Raw genomic sequence first — 24,743 nt, 5'->3', positions numbered from 1 at the left:
TAGACCTAAGAGACATCTATAGAACATTCGACCCAACAACAGTAGATTACATATTTTTAACAAGTGCACATGGAGCATTTTCTAGGAGAGACCAGAAGTTAGGGCATAAAACAAAACTCAATACATTTTTAAAAGACTAAAATTATACAAAGTATCTTCTCTGACCACAATGGAATGAAACTAGAAAACAATAACAGATGGAAAACTGGAAAATTCACAAATATGTGGAAGTTAAACAACATACTCTTAAACCATCGACAGGTCAAAGAAGAAATCACATGGGAAATTAGAAAATACTTAAAGATGAACAAAAATGAAAACACAACATATCAAAATTTATGGGATACAGTGAAAACAATGTTCCGAGAGAAATGTATGGCTGTGAATGCCTACATTAAGAAACAAGATTTCAAATGAAAAGCCTAACTTAACACTTAAGGACCTAGAAAAAGAAGAGGAAATTAAAGTGAAAGCCAGCAGCAGAAGAAAATAAGGATTAGAGTGCAGATAAATGAAATAAGAAACAGGAAAACAATAGAGAGAATCAGCAAAACCAGCTTCATTCTTTGAAAAGAGCAACAAAATTTTACCTAGACTAGCCAAGAAAAAGAGAGAGAGAGAGAGAGAGAGAATGCAAATAACTAGAATCAGAAATGAAAATAGTGACATTACCACTGACCTAAAAGAAACAAAAGGAACTGGAAGAGAATATTATGAACAGCTGTATACTAACGAATTAGATAACTTAGATGAAATGGACAAATTCCTGGAAACACAGAAATTATCAAAACGTATTCAAGAAGAAACAGGAAATCTCAATGGATCTAGAACAAGTAGAGACTGAATCAGTAATCATAAATTTCCTAACAAAGAAAAGTGCAAGATCGGACAGCTTCACTGGTGAGCTCTATGAAACATTTAAAGAAGTAACACCAATTCTTCTCAAACTCTTTCAAAAGAACAGAAGGAGACAAGTCCTAACTCATTCCATGAAGTCAGCACTACCCTGATACCAAAGCCAACTAAAGATACCACAAGAAGAAGAAAAAGAAACCAATATCCTTTACAAATAAAATGGAAATATCCTCAACAAAATACCAACAAACCAACATGCTATACAGTAGAAAATTGACAGAACACTGTAAACCAGCTATAATGGAAAAAAATAAAAATCATTATATAGAAAATAAAATAAAATAAATTCTATACCATGACCAAGCAGAATTTATTCCAGGAACATAAGCATGGTTCAACCTAAGATAATCAATGTAACAACACATTAATAGAATGAAAGAAAAAACACACAATCATCTCAACTGATGCAGAAAAAGTATTTGACAAATTCCAACACCCTTTCATGATAAAGCCACTCAGAAAACTAGGAATAGAAGGAAACTTCCTCAACTTGACAAGTGGCATTTATTTTAAATTCCACAACTAACATCAAACTCAATGATGAAAAGACTGAAAGCTTTCCTCCTAGGATCAAGAAGAAGAAAAGCATGCCCACTCTCACCACTGGTGTTCGACATTGTACTAGGACTCCTAGCCAGTGCAAAACAAAAGAAAAAGGCATTTAAATCAGAAAGGAATAAGTAAAACTCTCTTTATCCACACATGATATAATCCTGTATAGAGAGTATCCCAAAGAATACACACACACACACTACACACCTATTAGAGCTAATAAATGAGTTCAGGTAAGTTGCAGAGCAAGAGACCAACCTACAAAAATCAGTTGTGTTTCTATACACAAGCAATGAACAATGCAAAAGGGAATTAAGAAAGCAATTTCTTTTAAAATAGCAACCAAAAGAAAAAAAATACCTAGGAATAAATTTAAGGTAGTGAAAGATTTGTACACTGAAAATTATAAAACTATAAAACATAGCTGAAAGAAATTAAAGAAGACAAATACATGAGAAAACATCACACATTTATGGATTAGAAGACTTAATATTGTTAAGAAGGCAATGCTACTCAAAGCAATTTACAGACTCAATCGCTACCAAAATCTCAATGTTATTTTTTGCAGAAACAGAAAGAAAAGTCAATCTTCAAATTCATTGCAAGGGATCCTAAATGCCAAAAAACACCACTGAAAAAGAAAAACAGGAGTTCCCGTTGTGGTGCAGTGGAAACGAATCCAACTACGAACCATGAGGTTGCGGGTCTGATCCCTGGCCTCGCTCAGTGGGTTAAAGATCCAGCGTTGCTGTGAGCTGTGTGGTGTAGGTCGCAGATGTGGCTCAGATCTGGTGTTGCTGTGGCTCTGGCGTAGGCCTCCAGCTACAGCTCTGATTGGACCCCCAGCCTGGGAACCTTCGGGTGCCGTGGGTGTGGCCCTAAAAAGGACAAAGGAAAAAAAAAGAAAGAAAGAAAGAAAGAAAGAAAGAAAGAAAGAAAGAAAGAAAGAAAGAAAGAAAGAAAGAAAGAAAGAAAGAATCAAAACATTCACATTTCCTGATTTCAAAACTTACTACAAATATATAATACTCAAGACAATGTGGTACTGTAAGGACAGACACACACCAATGGAACAGAATAAATTCCAGAAATAAATCCATATATCTACAGCCTATTAATTTTTTTTACAAAGGTGCCAAAACCATTCAATTGGGAAAGAACAGACTCTTCAACAAAAGGTGCAGGGACAACTGCACAGCCACAGGCAAAGAATGAAGCTGGACCCCTACCTCATACCATATACAAGTGTTAACTGAAAATGGCCCACAGAGCTAAATTTAAGAGCTGGCTGCGGCACAGGCCAGCAGCTACAGCTCCAATCTGACCCCTAGCCTGGGAACTTCCATATACCATGGATGTGGCCCTAAAAAGACAAAAAAAGAAAAAAAATAGATACCACATCACACGCAACTAGCACGGCAATAATAAAAATAAAATAAACATAAAATAATAAGTATTGGCAAAAAATGTTGAGAAATTGGAACCCTCACACATTACTGGTAGAAATGTAAAATGGTGTGGCCACCACTGAAAACAGTTTAGCAGTTCCTCAAAAAAGTTTAGTTGCCAGATGACCCAGCAACTCCACTCCTAGGTATAAACTCAAGAGAACTGAAAACGATATTCTTATAAAAACTTGTACATAAATGTTTGTGCAACATTGTTTATATCAGCCAAAAGGTAGAAAAAAATCCAAATGTTCATCCACGAATACATGGATGACCAAAATGTGGTATATTCACATAAGAGAATATTAGCCATAAAAATGAAGGAGTAATGAAACATGCTCTAAACCTTTAAAACATTATGCTAAAGGAAAGAAGTCACACACAAAAGGACAAATATCATACGATTCCATTTGTATGAACTACCCAGAATAGACAAATCCATAGAGGGAGAAGTAGAATAGTGGTTGCCGGGAGTTGGGGGGCACAGGGAATGATAATGGGTATGGCACTTCTTTCGGGGGTGAAGAAAATGTTCTGGAATCAGATATTAGTGGTGGTAGCACAATCTCGCAAATGTACTAAATAGCGTTTTAAAATGGTGAGTCTTATGGTATTATTTGTATGGTATCTCAGAAAAAGAACAAGGAAAGACTGTGAGGCTGCTGATAGAAGGTTTCTGTGCGCCTGCGGAGACCTCTCCTTAATGGGTCAAGCAAAGCAGAGGGCAGCTCTCACTTAATGTGAAACTTTCTCCCAAGGGACTGCACTTCTGCTATAGTGTTTTCACCCATTCACTCAACAGAGAGTCACTGAACACACGTCACATGCAAGAAGCAGGACAGGGTCTGCTTCCACTTGCCTGTTGTTGCTTGAAGGCCTCAATAAGTAAGTCGATATCCGTAAATGTGAGAGGAAACTGCAGCCGAGGACCAGAGTAGGAGTCCGGGACATCTATCAACCCCAAATAGTCCTGTCTATCCTTCTTGTCCTGGATGCTGCCACTGAAAAGTCGAGTTACTAATTCTGGAAACAGAATAAAGGGGGGAGGGGGGGAGGAATCAACATTTCACACGTAAAATGCAATAAATACCTTCTTGAATACCTAGCCTGTGTTAGGCATTGTGCTAAATGTTACGATCACCAAGATATCCCCCATATAACCAGGAGGAATGATTTGTTCGGCGATCAGTAGGCACGGTCACGTGAATCATCATTATCCCTTCCCGGGTGGACATTTTACCAAAACACTGAGTTCATTGGCGGGGACAGGAAAGAGGAGCACAGGGAAAACTGGTCAGTTTGGGTGCTCTACATTTTTTGCCCACTCTTATATCTCCGATTTTTACAAACAGAGCTGAAAACATATCAATGCATTGTATCTGGTTCAAACATCTGTGGATATTCTGGATCTACAGAAAATTAAATGGCGACATTCAATTTTTCCCTGTTAAACACTTCCAATTTTACTCAGCTGTAACTGACTTGTTTCTCTCATCACATAAAAACACATTTTCTGACATGATTTTCTTTTTCTTCTTGATAACAAAGCACATAAAGTTAGATGACCAGCCATAGGCAGAAACACCCAAAGGACCTCTCTCTCTCGTAGACACTGCTGTGTAACAGTTCACCTGCACTGCCCATTTCAGGGGCTGCTGAGACCCAGGATCCCTTTTTTGCTACAGTGCCTAGGAAACAGCCCAAGAACAGAAATCTGGCCAATTCCGGTGAAGAAAGACGAAAGGGGATGGGGCAGACTGATGGCAAAAGCGTCCCCACGTCTCTGACCCAACCTCCAGCCATGCTCTTTTTAATGTGATTTTGTAGCTACTCTCATCAAGAGTCTCTTTCCCCAGCCCTAGAAGCTAGGTACCGTTTGTGACTTGAGTTGGACTAAAGGATGTGGTAGAAGTGTTAGATACCAGGTCCAAGCCAAGTCCTTAGGAGCCCTTGCATGCTTCCAGGCTCTCTCTTTTGAAACCGTGCCACTACCATGAATCCCAGGCGAGGCTACTGACAGCTCCAGGACCATGGGCGGCAGAGCTGAGTCACCCCAGCCAAGGCAGCGCTAGATCAGCCACCAGCCAGCACATGAGTGAACTCCAGCCAAGACCTGAAAAGCTGCCAAATCAAGCCTGCCAAGATCAGGAGAAGGGCTCAGCTTATCTGCAGACTTGTAAGCAAAAAGAAATGTTTATCACATGCTACTTACTGAGCTCCTGGGGTTCTTTAACACACAGTATTATTGCAATGACCGATAACTGATACAGAAGCTGAAGACACACTCTTCAGCTCACAAACAATGAACTGCCGCTAACCTCGTTAATCAGGTCTCTACATGTTTGGAAGGTACGATGCTAACAGATGTAGAGAGAGTACATTGTCTTTCATGATCCGGTTACGCTGAGGAATTATAGTTAAAAACTAGACACTTTTTCCTAAAGTCCTCATATTTGGTAATTGTAAAATGTTTTCTAAATTATTGTGTAACTCAATATTCTTTGGTGGTATCTGATGATGTTTTATGAGAAGTTAAGTTTAGGGGAGCTCCCATCGTGGCTCAGCAGTTAACGAACCCGACTGGTATCCATGAGGACGCAGGTTCCGTCCCTGACCTCGCTCAGTGGGTTGGTGATCCAGCGTTGCTGTGAGCTGTGGTGTAGGTCGCAGACGTGGCTCAGATCTGGAGTTGCAGTGGCTGTGGTGTCGGCTGGAGGCTAGAGCTCTGACTGGACCTGTAGCCTGGGAACCTCCATATGCTGCATGTTCGGCCCTAAAAAGACAAAAAAAAAAAAAGAAGAAGAAGAAGAAGTTAAATTTAGGAGTAATAATGTCTGTCGTCAATGTGGTCCAGCAGAGGTTATTTCACTCATTTGGGTTTGGTATGAGATTTGAGAAAACGTAGTTATTTCAGTTCATGTTTGAAAACTAGAAGTGTAGACCATCTTGGTAAATTTCATCTCGGGTTCATTTTACAGGCAGTAAAGTCGAAATAGCCTTAACTATCATAACGATCATTTCTCCCTGGTAGTCATTCCTAGACATGCATCTTGCTTCAAAAAAACCTTTCCTCTTCCTAACTCTGCACACTGAAAAATCAGGCTCCTCTTGGGAAAACGACAACAACAACAAACCAACAAACGGAACTAAAAACAAGCCCAGCAGTTGCACTGTATCACCTGATAACTAACTTACTGAGTAATCTCAACTGGTGAGGGCTACACAAGAACGGATGTGCTTTTCCTGATCACTGCATTCACTAATGTTCTGTCAGCTCTCCCTTCCGCATCAGCTGACCACACATCAAGTTAACTCCATTAGTTCTCGTTATTAAAACTCAGTCTTGGAGTTCCCGTCGTGGCGCAGTGGTTAACGAATCCGACTAGGAACCATGAGGTTGCGGGTTCGGTCCCTGCCCTTGCTCAGTGGGTTAACGATCCGGCGTTGCCGTGAGCTGTGGTGTAGGTTGCAGACGCGGCTCGGATCCCACGTTGCTGTGGCTCTGGCATAGGCCGGTGGCTACAGCTCCGATTCAACCCCTAGCCTGGGAACCTCCACATGCCGCGGAAGCAGCCCTAGAAAAGACAAAAAAAAAAAAAAAACTCAGTCTTGCTGCTTAAGACCATAATAAAAATATTCTTTTTCTTTATTTTTTTGGTCTTTCTCTCTTTTCAGGGCCGAACCCGCATCCCATGGAGGTTCCCAGGCTAGGGATCCAGCCAGAGCTGTAGCTGCCAGCCTGCACCACAGCCACAGCAACACGGGATCCGAGCCACATCTACAAAGCTACACCACAGCTCATGGCAACGCCAGATCCTTAACCCACTGAGCGAGGCCAGGGAGTGAACCTGTGTCCTCATGGATGCCAGTCAGGTGTGTTAACCACTGAGCCATGACGGGAAACTCCTCTTCTTCTTTTTAAAAAGTAAAAGGCCCAGTCTGACCCTTACTTCCAGACATCTGATGGATCCCCATTTCTTATAAGTTCAGTGATAAATATATGAAAAAGTGCCACTTCCCTAAATTAATTCTTCTCAAAACTACTCAATATGAAATACCAATAAACACCAAATCATAATCTTAGTGCTGGTCCTTAGCCACATGAAAAAGAATAAGATAGATTCTCTTCCTAATGTGGGTAGCTAATGCAGGTCATATATAAAAATAATCAAAAGCTTTAATATTTCAAATGCAGGTACTGTCCTTGGAGGCTGTAACTATTATAACTACTACTAATAATTTAATGAATGCCAGTAATATAAGAATATTTGTGCAACATGTAATTAGAATTAATCCTTACCTATTTGGTCTACAATTCTGTCAGCATGAACCTAAAGTAATTAAATATAATAAAATCTCAAATTACAACAGAACTATACCTTTACAAGTTGTTCTAAAGAAAACACCTCAAAACACCCCCTACACACTATCTTTTCTTTTAGCCAGTACTGACTCAAAATCTGAACAGGGAAAAAAATCTAAAGGCCATAATTTAAAAAAAAAACAAAAACAAAAAAAACAAACAATTTCTGCTTCTACCACCCACATGCCACTTTGAAAACAAGTTCCAGATATTGCTGGAAAAAGAAAAGCACCAATTGAACCGTGTTTGTAGTTACTTCATTTCTTAACTATGAATCTGGACTAAAACCGTGAGTGGCCATACAATAAATTCAATAAGTGCCAAAATTACACTTCATGAAATTCAACGCCTGTTCTTGATTTGTTTAAAAAACAGGAATGTAAGACTATCTCCTTAATATACTTTTCTAAAATTTAAATTAACAATAATGGTTTTCCCAATATACCATTAACGAAACAAGGATGCCCGCTTTCACTGTGTCATTTTAACACTGTCCTGTTATCTTCACCAAATATAATAAAACATGAAGCCAAAATAAGATAGCTATTAGATAGAAAGATATAAAGTTACTTGTGACCAGTGTGATTAAATATCTACTCTCGAGAAAACCAACTGAAAAACTTCCAGAATTGATAAGAGAATTAAAATACTACAGAGGCTAATCCACTAGTTGGAATCACAGCTTCACCACTGACAAGACCAGTAACCTTGGGAGATTACCTTACAAGTCTCAGTATCCGCATCCACAAAAGGGGAATGATAATAATACTAATTCTACTGGTTTGTCATGGAAACTAAGTGAAATGATACATTTAAAACTCTTAAAAACATGGCACATGACATGTAATAAATATCAGCAGTAACAATAATAATAATCTTTTTTTTTTTTTTTTTTTGCTTTTTAGGGCCTCACCCGTGGCACATGGAGGTTCCCAAGCTAGGGGTCGAAACAGAGCTGTAGCCGCTGGCCTACACCACAGCCACAGCCATGCGGGCTCTGAGCCACATCTGCAACCTACACCACAGCTCACGGCAACGCCAGATCCTCAACCCATTGAGCGAGGCCAGGGATCAAACCCACAACCCCATGGTTCCTAGTCGGATTTATTTCCACTGCACCACAACGGGAACTCCTAGTAATAATTATCATTATTTCATTAATGTCATTGTTTAATAGTAGCACGATACAAAATAAAAAGACATAAACCAAAAGCTTTACTAAATACTTCCAATAATCATTAGGTAGATACAGTGGAGAAAATATCCCATGCACCACAGCAACAAAAAAAAATAAAATACATGGCTTAAAAGGACATTCTGATTGATCTGGGAAGTAGGAAGAACTAAGTCAAAATAACACTTCCACACACTCCATGCCACTCCCCACTTCCACCAGTCTCTGTTTAAACCTGCTGCTCTGTACAGCGCCTCTGGTTCTCCACCTGCGGAAGGAGGCTGATGTGAAAAAGCTGACTGGGGAACGGCTGTGTGGTTGTCATATGAACTGGCTGTGAGCAAGTGGCAGGATACACAGAGGAACTGCTTCCAGGTCACCTTTTACCTTCAGAATCCCCAGAAGGTCTCAACATACCCTGGGCCTCAGAGTTAAAACCATCTGTGCTCCAGTATCTGGAAATGTTAAGTGACCTTCTGGTCCCTAAATACCCCCTGCTTAGGGGTCACAGCCCTTCTGCCACATAGACCTAGGCAGATGTTGTCTGGAACCTTCCCACTGAAAAGAGCCATCAGAAAGCAACCGACAGGAATGTACAGCACAGTGACTCTGGCCAAGAGTACCCTATGGCATATTTGAAAGTTGCCAAGAGAGTACATTTTAAAAGCTCTCACCACACACACCCAAAATTTTAACTGTGAACGGATGCATGTGTTAACTAACCTTTTTGGGGTGGTCATTTTGCAATAAATACACATATGAAATCATTTTGTTGTACACCTTAAACTTAGATAATGTTATATGTTAACTACATTTTAAATAAGCTGGAAAATTTTTTAAAGTGAAATCAACAAAAGCAATAACCCATAAATCCCTTTTTCTGATACATATAATAACTAAATCAGTATGATTCTAGGACTCTATAATAGAGAGATGTATAATAGAATATATAGCCCAGAAACACACCCTATTACACATTTCTTAAAAATATATCATTGGAGTTCCCGTCGTGGCGCAGTGGTTGACGAATCCGACTAGGAACCATGAGGTTGCGGGTTCGGTCCCTGCCCTTGCTCAGTGGGTTAAGGATCCGGCGTTGCCGTGAGCTGTGGTGTAGGCTGCAGACGTGGCTCAGATCCTGCGTTGCTGTGGCTCTGGCATAGGCCGGTGGCTACAGCTCCGATTCAACCCCTAGCCTGGGAACCTCCATATGCCGCGGGATCGGCCCAAGAAATAGCAACAACAACAACAACAACAAAAAGACAAAAGACAAAAAAATAAAAAATATATATATCATGAAGGAGGCACTATACATCAGGATAAAACCATACACAATGAAATAAATGCTGTGGGAAAAGTTAGTTAACTACTTGGACATTTTCTTTGGGAAATGAAACTGTGATATTTCATTTGTGAAATTATTGTGAAATCGTTCTCAACCACTATGCATGAAAATTTTTCAGTTTACTCTAAAAATTCAAAATGTATGAAATGCTAAAAATCTAAAAGTCAAATCATTAAAAAAATATAGAAAAACAAGCATAGTAATCCACATTTAAAGGTTGAAAAGTAGGATGTTCCCATCATGGCGCAGCAGAAATGAATCTGGCTGGTGTCCATGAGGTTGTGGGTTCGATCCCTGGCCTCGCTCAGTGGGTTAAGGATCCAGCATTGCTGTGAGCTGTGGTGTCGGCTGCAGATGCGGCTCAGATCCTGCATTGCTGTGGCTGTGATGTAGGCCAGCAGCTGCAGCTCTGATTTGACCCCTAGCCTTGGAACTTCCATATGCCTTCCGTGCGGCCCTAAAAAAAGCAAAAAACAAACAAACAAAAAAAGTTTAAACGTAAAATGATTCACAAAGAAAAAGATATTTAGGCTTGAAAAGAAAGATATTTTATATAATTAATGGATGAAAATGCCCTAAACCTGACAAAAAATACCTACTTAGATTTAACAGAAGCTTAGCAAACCCCACACAGGATAAATAAAAATGAAAACTCCATCAAGGTATTTTGTGGTTAAAACCCTATTTTCCAATGTCGCTTAGGTTAGTTTGTTTCTTCTCCACCTCCTTCAGGTGACTGTTATTCATTTGTAATACAGTTAAGTTCATTTGTCACAGTGTGTATCCTATTTTGAAATCACATTCTCTTCCTGTGTTTAATTATTTTTCTTAGGGATGTGACATATTATCATGGCTCTAGGAGTCAGAACTACAAAAAGGTATTCTCATAGAAGGGCCACTCTCCGATCATCCCTCCTACCCAATCCCCATTCTCCAATCTTTCATTTGTTTTTCTTAATGATCTGAGATTTTTTTTTTTTTTAATTTGTTTGGCCACACCCATGGCATGTGGAAGTTCCCAGGCCAGGAATAGAACCCATGTCACAGCAGTGACCTGGGCCACAGGAGTGACAATGCTGGATCCTTAACCACTAGGCCACTGGTCTCCTATTCTTTCTGTTCTTCTCCCACCCATATCTCCATTCTCTGTAAGTAAACAACGCCGAAGTTCCCGTCGTGGCTCAGTGGTTAACGAATCCGACTAGGAACCATGAGGTTGCGGGTGTGGTCCCTGCCCCTGCTCAGTGGGTTAAGGATCCGGCGTTGCCGTGAGCTGTGGTGTAGGTTGCAGACTCGGCTCGGATCTTTCGTTGCTGTGGCTCTGGCGTAGGCCGGTGGCTACAGCTCCGATTCGACCCCTAGCCTGGAAACCTCCATATGCCATGGGAAGCGGCCCAAGAAAAGGCAAAAAAAAAATGTCATTAGTTTCTCATTTATCCTGCAGGTTTCTCCTGTTTTTATTTTTGCACAGATGAGCATGCATACACACACACACACACACACACACAGATTTCTTAAGCAGGATACAAAATGTACTAACCATAAAAGAAAAAACTGTACTATATTAAAATCAAAAATGTCTATTTAGAAGCTCCCGATGTGGCTCAGTGGGTTATGAACCTGACTAGTATCCTTGAAGACAAAGGTTCGATCCCCAGCCTCGCTCAGTGGGTTAAGGATTCGGCATTGCCAATAGCTGTGGTGTAGGCTTGGATCCTGCATTGCTGTGGCTGTGGTATAGGCTGGCAGCTGCAGGTCCAATTCGACCCCTAGCTTGGGAACTTCCATATGCCCTGGGTGCAGCCATAACAAAGCTAAATAAATAAACAAATAAACAAATGGCTATTTATCAAAAGATACCATTTAAAGATTAAAGACTGGGGAGATGGATAAAAGGCAAAGATTAGGAGCATATATTTGCAAAAAATTTATCTAACATGGATTCACATTCCCATATTTAGAATACTTAGAGAACTCTTACAAACTGCTAAGAAAAAGGCAGGCAGATAACCCAGTAGAAAAATGGACTAAAAGAGTTCCTGTCACGGCGCAGTGGAAACAAATCCAACTAGGAACCATGAGGTTGAGGGTTCGACCCCTGGCCACGCTCAGTGGGTTAGGGATCTGGCATTGCCATGGGCTGTGGTGTAGGTCGCAGACAGCTCAGATCTGGCATTGCCGTGGCTGTGGTGTAGGCCGGCGGCTACAGCTCCCATTCGACCCCTAGCCTGGGAACCTCTGTATGCCATGGGTGCGGCCCAAAAAGACAAAAGACAAAAAAAAACAAAAAAACAAAAACAAACAAACAAAAATATATATATATGGACTAAAGACCCAAAGAGGTACTTTGCCAAATAGGATGACCACATAACTGCTAAACATTCCGACAGTTGAGCAATTTCTCACCAGGGAAATGGAAATTAAAGCAGAAATGTGGTATCACCGTGTACTCACCAAAATGGCTAACATGAAAAGGACTGACAATTCTTTTTTTTTTTTTTTTTGTCTTTTTGCCATTTCTTGGGCCGCTCCTGCGGCATATGGAGGTTCCTGGGCTAGGGGTCGAATCTGAGCAGTAGCTGCCAGCCTACGCCAGAGCCACAGCAACGCAGGATCCGAGCCACGTCTGCGACCTACACCACAGCTCACGGCAACGCCGGAACCTTGACCCACTGAGCAAGGGCAGGGATCGAACCCGCAACCTCATGGTTCCTAGTCGGATTCGCTAACCACTGCGCCACAACGGGAACTCCAGGACTGACAATTCTGAGTATCAGAGGGGATTGGGAACAACCAGCACACTCACTCTGTTGGCAGTATAACTTAGTACAACAATTTAGTAAAACTGTTTAGCAATATCTAATAAAGCTGAATATATATATATGCACTCCCTCTAACCCCAAACTTCCTTTCCTGGGTTGTGGTGTATCTTCACAATAACAGCCCACAATGAATAATACCTCCTCATGTTCACATCCCTTTACAAAATAATACTGCTACTGCTCCCTGCAAGAGACTGATCTTTCATAGCCCCTTTGAATCTGCAGCTAGCCTTGTGAGCTGCTTAGACCCAAAGAATATGGCAGAACTGATTTTGTATGAGTCCTAGAGCAGAGGGCTAAAGAGGCCTTGTGGCTTCTGTCTTTGCCCTCTTGGGATCTAGCTGCCATGTAAAGAAGTCTAGAATATCCTGTTGGACAGAGATGTTGCATAATAAGAACTGAGGTGTCCAAGTTCATGGCCAATGCCACAGTCCCAAACACGGGAGTAAAACCATCTGGACCTCCTCTCCAGCCTAGAGGGCTAAGTGAGTCCAACTGACACAACATCCAACAAAGATAAGCCATCCCCCCTGAGCTTAGTTCAAATGCCTGACCCACAGAATCACAGGCAATAAAATGGCTGTTGTTTCTAAGCACTAAATTTTCGGGTGGTTTGTTATACAGTAATAGATATTTGAAAATTAATGTATATAAAACCAAAGAATATATATGTTCACTAAAAAGGACAGGTACAAGAATGTATATAGCAGTATCATTTAAATGACATAACTGAAATGTCCATAAACAAGAGAATGGATAGACTTTAGTATATCCATAAAATGGAATATTATTCAGCAGTAAGAATGACCAAATGAATGACTTTCACAAATACAATGTTGAGTAAAAGAAACAAGACCTAAAACTCTATGCTTCCATTTATATAGAGAAGTTCAAAAACGAGCAAAACGAACCTAGAAGGTAAGGAGTCAGGAAAGTAGTGATGGGGGTGTGGGGATTGGGTAGTGACTGGAGAGGGACAGGAAGGGGGCTTCTGTGGCCCTGACAGTGTTTTTTATTTCTTGTTTTGGGTGAAGGTTATGAGACTGTTTACTCTGAGAAAATTTATTAAGTCATATACTTATCGTTTGTGTACTTTTCTTCTGGAAAAGTTAACATAAGAAGATTAAGCCAGTGTCCCCTTCTCTGATAAAATTTTAAAAATACTTTTAAATCAGAGTTCCCGTCGTGACTCAGTGGTTAATGAACCTGATTAGGATCCATGATGACACGGGTTTGATCCCTGGGCTTGCTCAGTAGGTTAAGGATCCTGCGTGGCTGTGGCTGTGATGTAGGCCGGCAGCTGTAGCTCCGATTGGACCCCTAGCCTGGGAACCTTCATAGGCCGTGGGTACGACCATAAAAAGGCAAAAGAAAAAAAAATATATATATATATACCTTTAAATCACTTGCAGAAAATTTTAATGCAGATTTTTAAAAATACAGAGCCTGAGTAAATATGGAACCCAGCCATCTGTGGCTATGAATCTCCATAAGTGATTCTGATGCATAGCCCAGAATAAAATATTAGGTCATTAGCAGAAAGAATGCTGTTTCATTTCACCATTATTATATTTCCTCTCAGAAATACTTTTGCCAAAGAACATGAAGCACAAACAACCGTCTTCAAATTGTAATTATCTAAAAGGAAAAAAATGGCAAAATACCCACTTCCACCCACTCCCCGCTCCTGAGGTCTGGTTATTCCACCATTCAGAAAGCTTCTACAGATTATTAAATGTTTTAATTAGTTTCATACATATGCACTTAGCTCAAAGCATATCATTAAAACACTACTCTTTTGTCACTTTGAAGGATGCTCACTAGATTAAAAGATACTCTTAGATGCCATACACATTTTTACCTAGAGCAAAAAATGTGAGGCCCAAATAAAAGAAAAATGAGTTTTTAAGTCAAGGGTCTGCCGTGACGTTACCAAGAGGCAGATCTTAATCTGCAAGAGAAATACATGACTTGTGAATAAACTATAATTTTATGTTTTAATAAGCATAATTTTAAAATAATTTTGAACCACACCTATATTGTCCATATCTGAAATGATTTATTCAGTCATTTCAGAATGACTACATAAATGACAGACAGACAGACAGAGGCAGCTATGCAGAAAACAGACATATGGGACCAACTGTGTTTAATCCGCCATTTCCCCTCAGCTCAGTTTCACGAAATAGTCAAGATATTTTCATCTCTCAGCAGCAAAATTCCGGGGATAAAAAATAAGATCCTCTCTACTAAGCTACAATTGTACATCAGCAGATTGTGGTTCAGAGAAGGCATTCAACAAACTAATGCAGAATGAAATCTAATTCAGTTTTGTGAAACTAGAAAAATTAAACAGTCAATTCAGCTGACACCAATCAGAGGAAAAAAGCCAGTTGAACTGATTTCACCAGTTGTTTGGTGCCACATAGACAAGACAGATGGGGGTCTTTTGAATTTTTTAGTGTTCTCCCATCTTTGGAGTTTATATTCTTTGATGAGACAATTCAACATTTAAGAACTGCTTTTCAAACTTTTTACTTACCTCGATCTTTCTCATGTACATGTGTGTAGTTTTCCAACATGAAGGAGAAGAAGTTGGATAGCTGGACAAAATAAAAACACATTGATCAATTAATGAACCCCAAACAGCCACTGTGGCAAACACTGTTGGTGTCGCATGCAAGGTCCCTTTCCTCTTCTGAGGTTCTCATTTCCCAGCTGCCACAGATGCTAATGGGTCCCGCCTCTACCTGCCCTCCTCCTCCCCAGGACTGCCCTTGGCAGGTGGGCAGCACCTCCCCAGAGTGGCTTAGAATATCAGATATCCCCCCCTCCTGGGGAGCTGCCAACAGAAAGAGACCAACTGAAGTAAGGATATCAGAGCCCACTCCTATCTCCCCTGCCACTAGACGGGACAAACTGGGACTCATTCCATACTTGTGAGATCGCAGTGGGATCAGGCCGAGGGCAGACTTCTCCAGAAAATATATTTTGGCCTAGCTTCTTCCCCTGTCCTATCTTGCTTTCCTTACCCCCTTACAGGTTTTTCCTAGAATACTCTCTCAGGAAGTTAGTTACACCAGAAGCCCCCTCTTAGACTCTGCTTCTAGGAAACCAACTTAAGACAGCTACTCGTTTTTTTCGCTATGATCTCTTCTAGTCCTTTTGGTGGGGGGAATAAGTGATGTTCTTTTTTGTCTTTTTAGGGTGGCACCTGTGGCATATGGAGGTTCCCAGGCTAGAGTTCGAATCGGAACTGTAGCCACTGTCCCACACCATGGCACAGCAATGCCAGATCCAAGCCGCATCTGCAACCCACACCACAGCTCAGGGCAACGCCAGATCCTTAACCCACTGAGCAAGGCCAGAGACTGAACCTGCGTCCTCATGGATACTAGTTCAGATTTATTTCCACTGAGCCACGACAGGAACTCCGGATATTCTTCAAGGTCAAATATATTTGGGAAATGAAGGAAAGGGAGGAAGGGAAAGATGGAAAGCTACCAGCATACCAACCATCCCCTTGATACTGCTTCTCCGCCTACCAATGCTCTGCAAAGACCAGCATGTCTACCGCATAAGTAACTTCTCCAAGTCCTGCCTCCCATGAAGAATGAACGCTAAGGAACCTTATTAATCTGGGAGTAGCTGCAGAAGTGGAGGGAAGGAAGACTTTCCATACAAATATCAAAAGTATGATGTTAATGCTGTTGATGGATCTGTCCATTGAGTGAAGAGAAATCACAGTACGACACCACTTCGCACACAGTAGGACAGCTATCATCAAAAAGGCAAATAATAACAAGTGCTGGCAAAAGTGTGGCCAAACTAAAGCCCTGATACACTGCTAGTGGGAATGTAAAATGGCATGGCTGCTTTGGAAAATAGTTCAGCAATACTCAAAAAGTGACACACAGAGTTACCAGATGACCCAGCAATGCCATTCCTAGGTAAATACTCGAGAGAACTGAAGATTTACATCCACAGAAGAAAAACTGCACACAAATATTCACAGCAGCATTATTCATAACAGCCAAAAAAGGGGAAAAATCCAAATGATCTAGCCACTGAGGAATATATAAACAAAATGGGCAACATCTCTACAATGGAATAATATTCAGCAACAAAGAATGAAGCACTGATACATGCCATGACACTGATGAACCTTGAAGACATGATGCTAAGTCAAAGAAGCCAGACACAAAGGATCACATACTGTGTGACTCCAATTATATGAAACAGTCAGAAAAGGCAAACTCATAAAGACGGAAAACAGGTTAGTAGTTACAAGGAGCTGGGCAGGTGGTGGGAATGGGGAGTGACTGCTAATGAGTACAGAGGGTTTTTTGGGGGGGCGGGAGGTAAAAATGTTCTAAAACTTATTGTGGTGAAGACAACACAACTCTGTGAATAGAGTAAAGGCCATTGAATTTTCCACTTTAAATGGATGAAACATATCTCAACAAAATTGTTATTTTCCTATAAACTCAGTATTAAAGAAAGAATGTTTATATACAAACATACCAAAAGGTTTATATATAAGGCCGATCGAATTGAGAGCTCTCCCTCCCTTCATCGCCATCATTATATTCAACAGGGCTTAAAAGGACAGTCAACACTGCGGACTCCTAAGGGCATGCCCGACTGAATCACACTGTACAATTTTTATAGCAACCAAGAATAAATCCAGAAATTTATTACATTTGGAAATCTTCTTAATTATTTTTAAAAGATTATGTGATAAATAAATTTATAGATAAATATGTGATTGTTGAAAACTACAAACCATACAGAATGAAAATGAGAAGTCCCCTCCAACCCACTTTCACGCACCAATACTCCCACCGTCCCCAGAAACAGCCACAACAGGGGAGTTCCCTTCATGGCTCAGCAGTTAACGAACCCAACCAGGATCCGTGAGGATGAGAGTTTGATCTCTGGCCTTATCCAGTGGGTTAAGGATCTGGTGTTGCCATGAGCTGTGGTGTAGGTCGCAGACTCGGCTCGGATCCTGCGTTGCTGTGGCTGTGACGTAGGCTGACAGCTGTACCTCCGATTCGACCCCTAGCCTGGGAACTCCCATGTGCCTCAGGCGTGACCCCCAAAAGCAAATAAAACAAAACAAAACAAACATAATAAATACTTTGTTTTGTATTTTTTTCTAGACTTTCAGTGTACGTTTCATTTTCTTTCACGTGTATGGGATAAAATTCTTCATACTGTTCAACAAGTTGATTTTTTTTCCATTGACAATTATACTAGATCTTTCTAAGATTTTTTTTATTGTTAAAAGTAATTTTTTGCTATCAATAAGCATTAAAACTGGATTTACTTTTGCAAGCCTGAAAAAGTCCTTCCTCACCCATCTATATTTTCATCTAGAATTTTCATGTGTTTCTTCCCAGGAAATTCTTCAATTTATTTAACTCCTTAAAGAGTATTTTTTCCTTCATAAAACAACAACTTCACTTCCTATTAGGGCACATAATGAGAAATAGAATAAAATCATATCCATTTTGTATTAGCTAACTAGACATCTGGCAGCACTCCTTTTTTTTCTTTTTTTTTTTTTGGCTGTACCCACGACATGCAGAAGTTCTCCAGCCAGGGATCAAACCCACGCCACAGCTGCAGCCCAAGCCACAGCAGTGACAACACCAGATCCTTAACCCACTGAGTGCCTGGCAGCCCCATTAAAAACATAAACTTCAGAACTGAAAAACACCACCCTCTTCCTAAATCATACTCTCTCAATAGCTAGTTCCAAAATAATGTCACCGTATCTCTATAAAAGCCTTTCACCAAGGTTCCTCAGCTTAAAATGGACCCAAACTTTCATTCTTACATTAACAAGGGGCAGAGAGAAGCCTTTTACCAAAAGAAGAAACAAGCTTTCAGGAGTTCTTGTCATAGCTCAGCAATGACAAACCTGACTAGGAACCATGAGGATGCAGGTTCGATCCCTGGCCCTGCTCAGTGTGTTAAGGATCCGGCATTGCCATGAGCTGTGGTGTAGGTGGCAGGTGCAGATCGGATCTGGCATTGCTATAGATTTCATACACCACAAAGCAAAAAAAAAAAAAAAAAAAGAAGAAGAAGAAGAAGAAGAGACGAGCTTTCAAAACAGACCTGCAATTGGCCTTGTTCATCAGCATATTCGATGGACTGGAAGATGGTGAGGGCATAGCGTTGTCTGGCCTTCAGCCGAGCACTGTAACCTCGGTACCAGTTCTGGATGACCAATGCGGCTTTTAGCGCTGCAGAACCCACAGGATATGAAAAAAAAAGAAAAACAGTTACTAGGTTGCTATGAGGGGTGTGGGGGTAGAGGGGAGGTCAGTGCTTCATAAAAAAAAAAAAACAGCCCAACTGGATTCTTAGGTACTAAGAACAGAAAAACTGCAGACAATGAAATTTACTTTTATGTTTTTATAAAATGTCCTCAAGACTCAAATACTCAGAGAATAGTCATGATATAGCCATTAAGAATAGAATGCTTAGGAATTCTCTGGTGGCACAGGAGGTTAAGGATCTGGAAGAGTCAAATTTTCAGAGTCTGAATTTGAATTCCAGCACTGCTGATTAATGTCTATGCGATTTAGGGGAAGTTATTAAATCGCTGAAAGCCTCCGCTTCCTCATCTGAAAAATAGGGATGGTAACAGTAGCTTCCTCTGGCGCTACTTAGGCATAGGATTGTGTCTGCCCTACGAAGCAGCAATTCCATTCTTCACAGATACCCCAAAGCAATTCTCATACAGTCCATAAGGGAGACATATGGGGATACACTGTCTCTTTATTTGCCACAGTAGGGAGTTTGACACCGATGCACCCTGGCTGTCCACCACTAGGAAGAAGCTGTAACTGCGGGGGGTGCACACTAGGGAGTGTTACGCCACAAGTGGAAGCAATCTATAGTAACACGGGTGGGTCTTAAAAATCTAGTGCTTCAGTTAGAACAGTTACGGAAAAATTAGAATGAAATATAATGCTACCATTTTACATAAATTTAAAATACATACCCACATGGAACCACGATATACATTTCATAAGACTAGACAGAAAGGAAGGAGTTCCCTCGTGGTTCAGTGGGTTAAGGATCCAGCACTGTCACTGCTGTGGCTCTGGTTACAGCTGTGGCGCGGGTTTAATTCATGGCCTGGGAACTTCCGCTTACTGCAGGTGTGGCCAAAAAAATTTAGAAAGGAAAAGAAATTAAAAAGAATAGATTGGTTATTTATGGGGGGGGTGAATGAATGAGCACAGAGTATATGGATAAAAGGGAATAAGCTAATGAACCAACTATCATAAGAAAGGGCCTTACACAGACCAATGAGGACAACGTACAACGTACTGAGCATTATGACTCACTCCTTCGGCACCTGTGACTCACATGATAAAACACAGATGAATAAGTTGAACACACCTCGCTCCTTCAGAGAGTTACTATGAGGACGAAATGAGAAGGTGAAGAGTTCTGCCCAATGCCCTGTGTAAAACACTTGTTAAATAAACGGCAATGACACTGCCAAGTGTTGTCTTGTTTGTGGATTCTTCAGGCACACGGACTCTCTTCTGGGGCTGGGAGTCTTTGAACCATCCTGTAGCTTCATAGGTTTTTGCTTGTTTCTTTCTTTCTTTTTCAGCTGCACTCGCAGCATATGGAAGTTCCCGGGCCAGGGATGGAATCTGAACACAACTGCGACCTACACCACAGCTGCGGCCACACCAGATCCTTAACTCACTGCACTGGGTCGGGGATCAAAATCGAGCCACGAGAGACAATGCCAGATCCTTAACTCACTGAGTCACAGTGGGAACTCCAGGTAGCTTTATAGTTTTTGTTTGTTTGTTTGTTTGTTTGTTTTGTCTTTTTGCCATTTCTTGGGCCGCTCCCGCGGCATATGGAGGTTCCCAGGCTAGGGGTCGAATCGGAGCTGTAGCCACCAGCCTACACCACAGCCACAGCAACTCGGGATCCGAGCCGCGTCTGCGACCTACACCACAGCTCACGGCAACGCCGGATCCTTAACCCTCTGAGCAAGGGCAGGGATTGAATCCGCAACCTCATGGTTCCTAGTCGGATTCGTTAACCACTGCACCACAACAGGAACTCCCAGGTAGCTTTATAGTTTTGAAGAAAGAGATCGAGTGAGAGAGAACGCGACTTGGTCTCTTACACCTTCCTCAACTTGGAGAGTGATGAATGATTGACACCAGTTGGCTCCTTTTATTCATGCTAAAATTCTTCCAGTTAGCACATAAAAATTAAGCGTTGACTGTAATAAGAACAATCTGAGTTTCGAAAGCAGGACTCCAGCCTCTGGTCCCAGTACCCTCAGCTTAGTACTGCTGTGGCGCGGTGTGTATACTGCTAGTCATCTCAGAGTGTTTGTTTATGAGCTTCTCTTGGGCTCTAGGGTTCCACAGACATTCCTTGCATTATTCAGCTTCCAGAAAACCCCAGGAAATAGGCCTAAGGTCAAGTATCATTAACGTTATGGGGAAAAGAAATTGAGTGACATTCGGTATCACAAGGCAAATAACTGGTAGCACCGCATCTGAAACCTCAAATGTTCCCATCCCATCATGCAGCCGAGCCCAGGTGCACCTGAGAGGTCTGTTCTGTGGGACAGTCACTGTCATGACCAAGCCACCCTCACGTCGGGGGCTCTCTGTTCAACAAGCACAATGGAACTGTTCCAGGGCTGTTTACCGAGCACTTCCTGGGGGGTCAGGCAGTGGATTCATCTCTGCAGTACTTGCCACACTGGGAAGCTGGGAGAGACTAGCTTATTGAAAAGCACTTGGTCAGTAAAGTGCGAAGGGACAGCAAGAAATTGAACCCAGGACTCAGTGACCCCAGAGCCCAAGCTCTTGACCTCCACAGAACTGCTGACCTTTTTCTGTGCCTCAGTTTCTTCATCTGCACAATGAAGTAGCAGAATAAATGACTACTCCAGTCTCTGCTATTTAGTATTAGCAACACCCAAAATAAACAAGCAAGCTTCTTGTTACTTTCATAATTTATAGTAGAACAAAGTAGCTACCATAGGTTATCGGTCTACTACAAAGACATTTAGTTCCCTCAAGCATTACCATTTCCATGTCCTCTGTAAGGAAACTTCAGGTTCAGAGAGGCAAGTATCTCTCTCAAAGCCACCAGTATGGACTCAAGTCTTCTACGTCCAGACTCTGGGCCCGAAACAGTACAGGCAGTTCTTCAGTCCCCCATCTATTTGTACCTTTCCTTCCACTGAACAACAATGGCCCCATGTACTGAAGGCCTACTAGGTGCCTGGCACTAAACTAAAAGTGTTTCATATACTGCTACTTCTACTGCTCCCCCACAAGGGAGGGAGATCTAGGCCCCTCTCCCATCTCCGCCTTACTTTGGCTGGGCCCTTTGCTAGGACCCCTCCCCATTCTGTAGGAGAGAAGCTGCCCTTTTGTTTGGTAAGCACGCAACACATTCGTGGACTATATTTTACGAGCAGGTGTGAGCGTTGTGCCTTGGAAGGTAGACAGGCTGCTTGGTTCCCTGGCTCTGGCACTTCCTCTTCTACTCCAAAGTCAATAAACTGAGCCGACTCCCTCAGTTTCTTCCTAACCCCGGCTGAGGAATCGGCCACCCTGTTCACGCTTGCACCCCTGTACCTGAGTCCCCGCCCCTGAACATGAATGCCACCTGCTAAGCCATCAGGAGCCAGCGCTCACCCCACACTTCTCTTCTTGGCTCCCCGGTGCTGAGGCTGGGACTCTGTGGCCACATTTCTGCTCGGCCACTTGCTCCCTGTTCGGCTCTGCCAATCGGGGCAGCAGAGGGAGATGGTGGGACAGGAAGAGGGACAAGGGACATGCCCTTTCCTGTCTGCTTCCTGTTTCTGGTAGTGGAACCTAGCAACTGCTCTCCACCCTGCAGCAGTTTCTCATAACGGCAATTGCATCCAGTCGCATTTTCCCAGCAGCTGCCAAACCAGCCTCATGGCAGCCCCGCAGAGACACCAGCACCAGCTGAGCAGACTCCCTTCTCAAAGGCTGAGTTTCAATTCCGCAGGATCCCTCCACCAAGTTTCTAAACTTTAAAATCTCCTTCCAATCTTTCTCCTTTGTGGTCTCAGCCTAAATGTGGTAACTTTCTGGTAGTTGCTACCTCCGTATACAGCTCTCCCTCGGAATCCGTGGGGGACTGGTTCCAGGATCCCTGAGGATGCCAAAATCTGCAATTGCTTAAGTCCGTTGTATAAAATGGTATAGAGTATTCACATACAACCTGCACACATCCTCCTATATACTTGGAATCATCTCTAGATTAAGTATTGTACCTGCTATAAGTAAATGCTATGTAAAGAGTTCTACATACAGTGGTATGTAAACAGCTGCTGGTGCACGGAAAATTCAAGTTTTGCCTTTTGGAACTTTCTGGAATTTTTTTAAAACATTTTCTATCTGCAGTTGGTTGAGTCCATGGATGTAGAACCCGGATACTAAGGGCCAACTGTATCTTAGAGCTCTCCTTCAGGGACCCAGTAACAACGCGAAACCCAGTTAACAGCTCTTTACATACAATTCTCCCTGTTCAAATCAGTGCATGGTTTCTGCCTTCTGACTAGCCCCTGCCTGGTGAGCTAGTTCCATCCAGGAGGGAAAAGTAGGTTCAGCTTGGGTCTCAAGACTCCAACTGCCTGGACGCTCCAGCTCAGGCCCTTACTAGAATTCCGCGTTGCGATTTTGAATACCTGGGCAGTGGCTAATCGGATGGACTTTATGTTTTCCTTTTTTCAGCCACACCTGTGGCATGTGGGAATTCCCCAGGCCAGGGATCGAATGTGAGCCACATCTACCACCTAATTTGTAGCTGGGGCAACACCAGATCCTTAACCCACTGAGCCAGGCTGGGGAATGAACCAGCAACACCACAGAGGCGAGCCGGATCATGAACCCACTGCACCACAGTGCCAACTCCTGGACTTTGCTCCACATCCTGCTACTGCTCCTTGGGCATACAGTTCCCACAGCACCCTCTCCAGAGGAAGGAGGAGGAGACTGACAGGGCAGACTGGGCCTACTAACCTCAGACCTCTAAAACCCCACCTAAGAAGCCACCCGCCCACCAGCACTCTAGCCAGTTGAGGACTCTCCTCTGGAGTAGAAACCTCCAAAACAGCAAAGGGTGGAGACCAGACACTACAGACCCTGCTCGAGGGGATGCTGGCTCCGTAACACCAGCTCTCCTGTGAGACTGAAGATCACTGACATCTAGTCCTAAACTTGTTGGACAGCCTAGATCTGCTTCTGATCCTGCTGCTTCATCACATAACAGGACTCGCCTTTCCTGTCATATTAATTCCATGCAGGGAAGAAAAAAAAAGAAAGAAAAAGCTCTTGCAATATGTGTCCCAGGAACCTTCTATTTCTGATTCTAGAAGGAAGCAACAGCACAGGTTTAATATGTCACCCGGCCAATTGTCTGTGACCAAACAAGTGTCCAGTCCGCTTTTGGTTGGTCTTCTTTCTTAATGGATCCTGTTCTCCAGCAGCAACCATTATGACATTTGGCAAGAAATTAAATATCCATGTAGGAGGTCGATGAGCAAAACAAATAATAAATTCAGAGCATTCGCTTTGTGCCAGGAATGGTGCTTGGTGCTTCATATGGATTGTTTGATTTGATTTAATCCTCCCAACAATCCTAAGAAGTTTCATTATTTTACAGAGAAGGAAACTGAGGCTCGAAAGTAACTTGTTTGGGGTCACATCACTTGTCCGTGGGAGAATGTAGAGTCAAGTCCACCTCTCTGTAATTCCAGAAACTGGGCTCCTAACCCTTAAGTATACAACCCAGCATGACATGTGGAAGCAGCCATAAAAAAGGAGATAGGGAGTTCCCTCCTGGCCTAGTGGGTTAAGGATCCAGAAATGTCACTGCTGTGGCTCGAGTCACTGCTGTGGCATGGGTTCAATCCCTGGCCTGACAACTTCTGCAGACCACAGCACAGCCAAACAAAAGAGAGAGAGACAATAATGTAGAATAATGTCTCCCTCCCATACCTTCCCCACCTCACGTTGCCGAGACTTTTTACCTGTTCTCTTTTCTCCACAGTGCTTCTTACCATCTGGCATCC

At 42.2% G+C, this 24,743-nt stretch overlaps 1 protein-coding gene across 1 annotated transcript in view; it reads right to left on the bottom strand.

The window, feature by feature from the left end:
• The window catches only part of PPEF1 (protein phosphatase with EF-hand domain 1), a 142,692-nt gene that overhangs the window by 60,200 nt on the left and 57,749 nt on the right, over positions 1-24,743 (bottom strand). Inside the window, exons 6-8 of the mRNA XM_047765102.1 lie at positions 18,749-18,876; positions 15,162-15,222; positions 3,775-3,938 (exon numbers count right to left, since the gene is read on the bottom strand). Coding sequence (XP_047621058.1) covers positions 3,775-3,938; positions 15,162-15,222; positions 18,749-18,876 — 353 coding nt within the window. The remainder of the gene's footprint in view (positions 1-3,774; positions 3,939-15,161; positions 15,223-18,748; positions 18,877-24,743) is intronic.

The sequence above is a fragment of the Phacochoerus africanus genome, chromosome X (genome assembly GCF_016906955.1).
Source record: "Phacochoerus africanus isolate WHEZ1 chromosome X, ROS_Pafr_v1, whole genome shotgun sequence".
In the NCBI taxonomy this organism is placed as follows: domain Eukaryota; kingdom Metazoa; phylum Chordata; class Mammalia; order Artiodactyla; family Suidae; genus Phacochoerus; species Phacochoerus africanus.
Note: the sequence above shows the minus strand (reverse complement) of the source record. Positions and strands in the feature narration are given on the sequence as shown.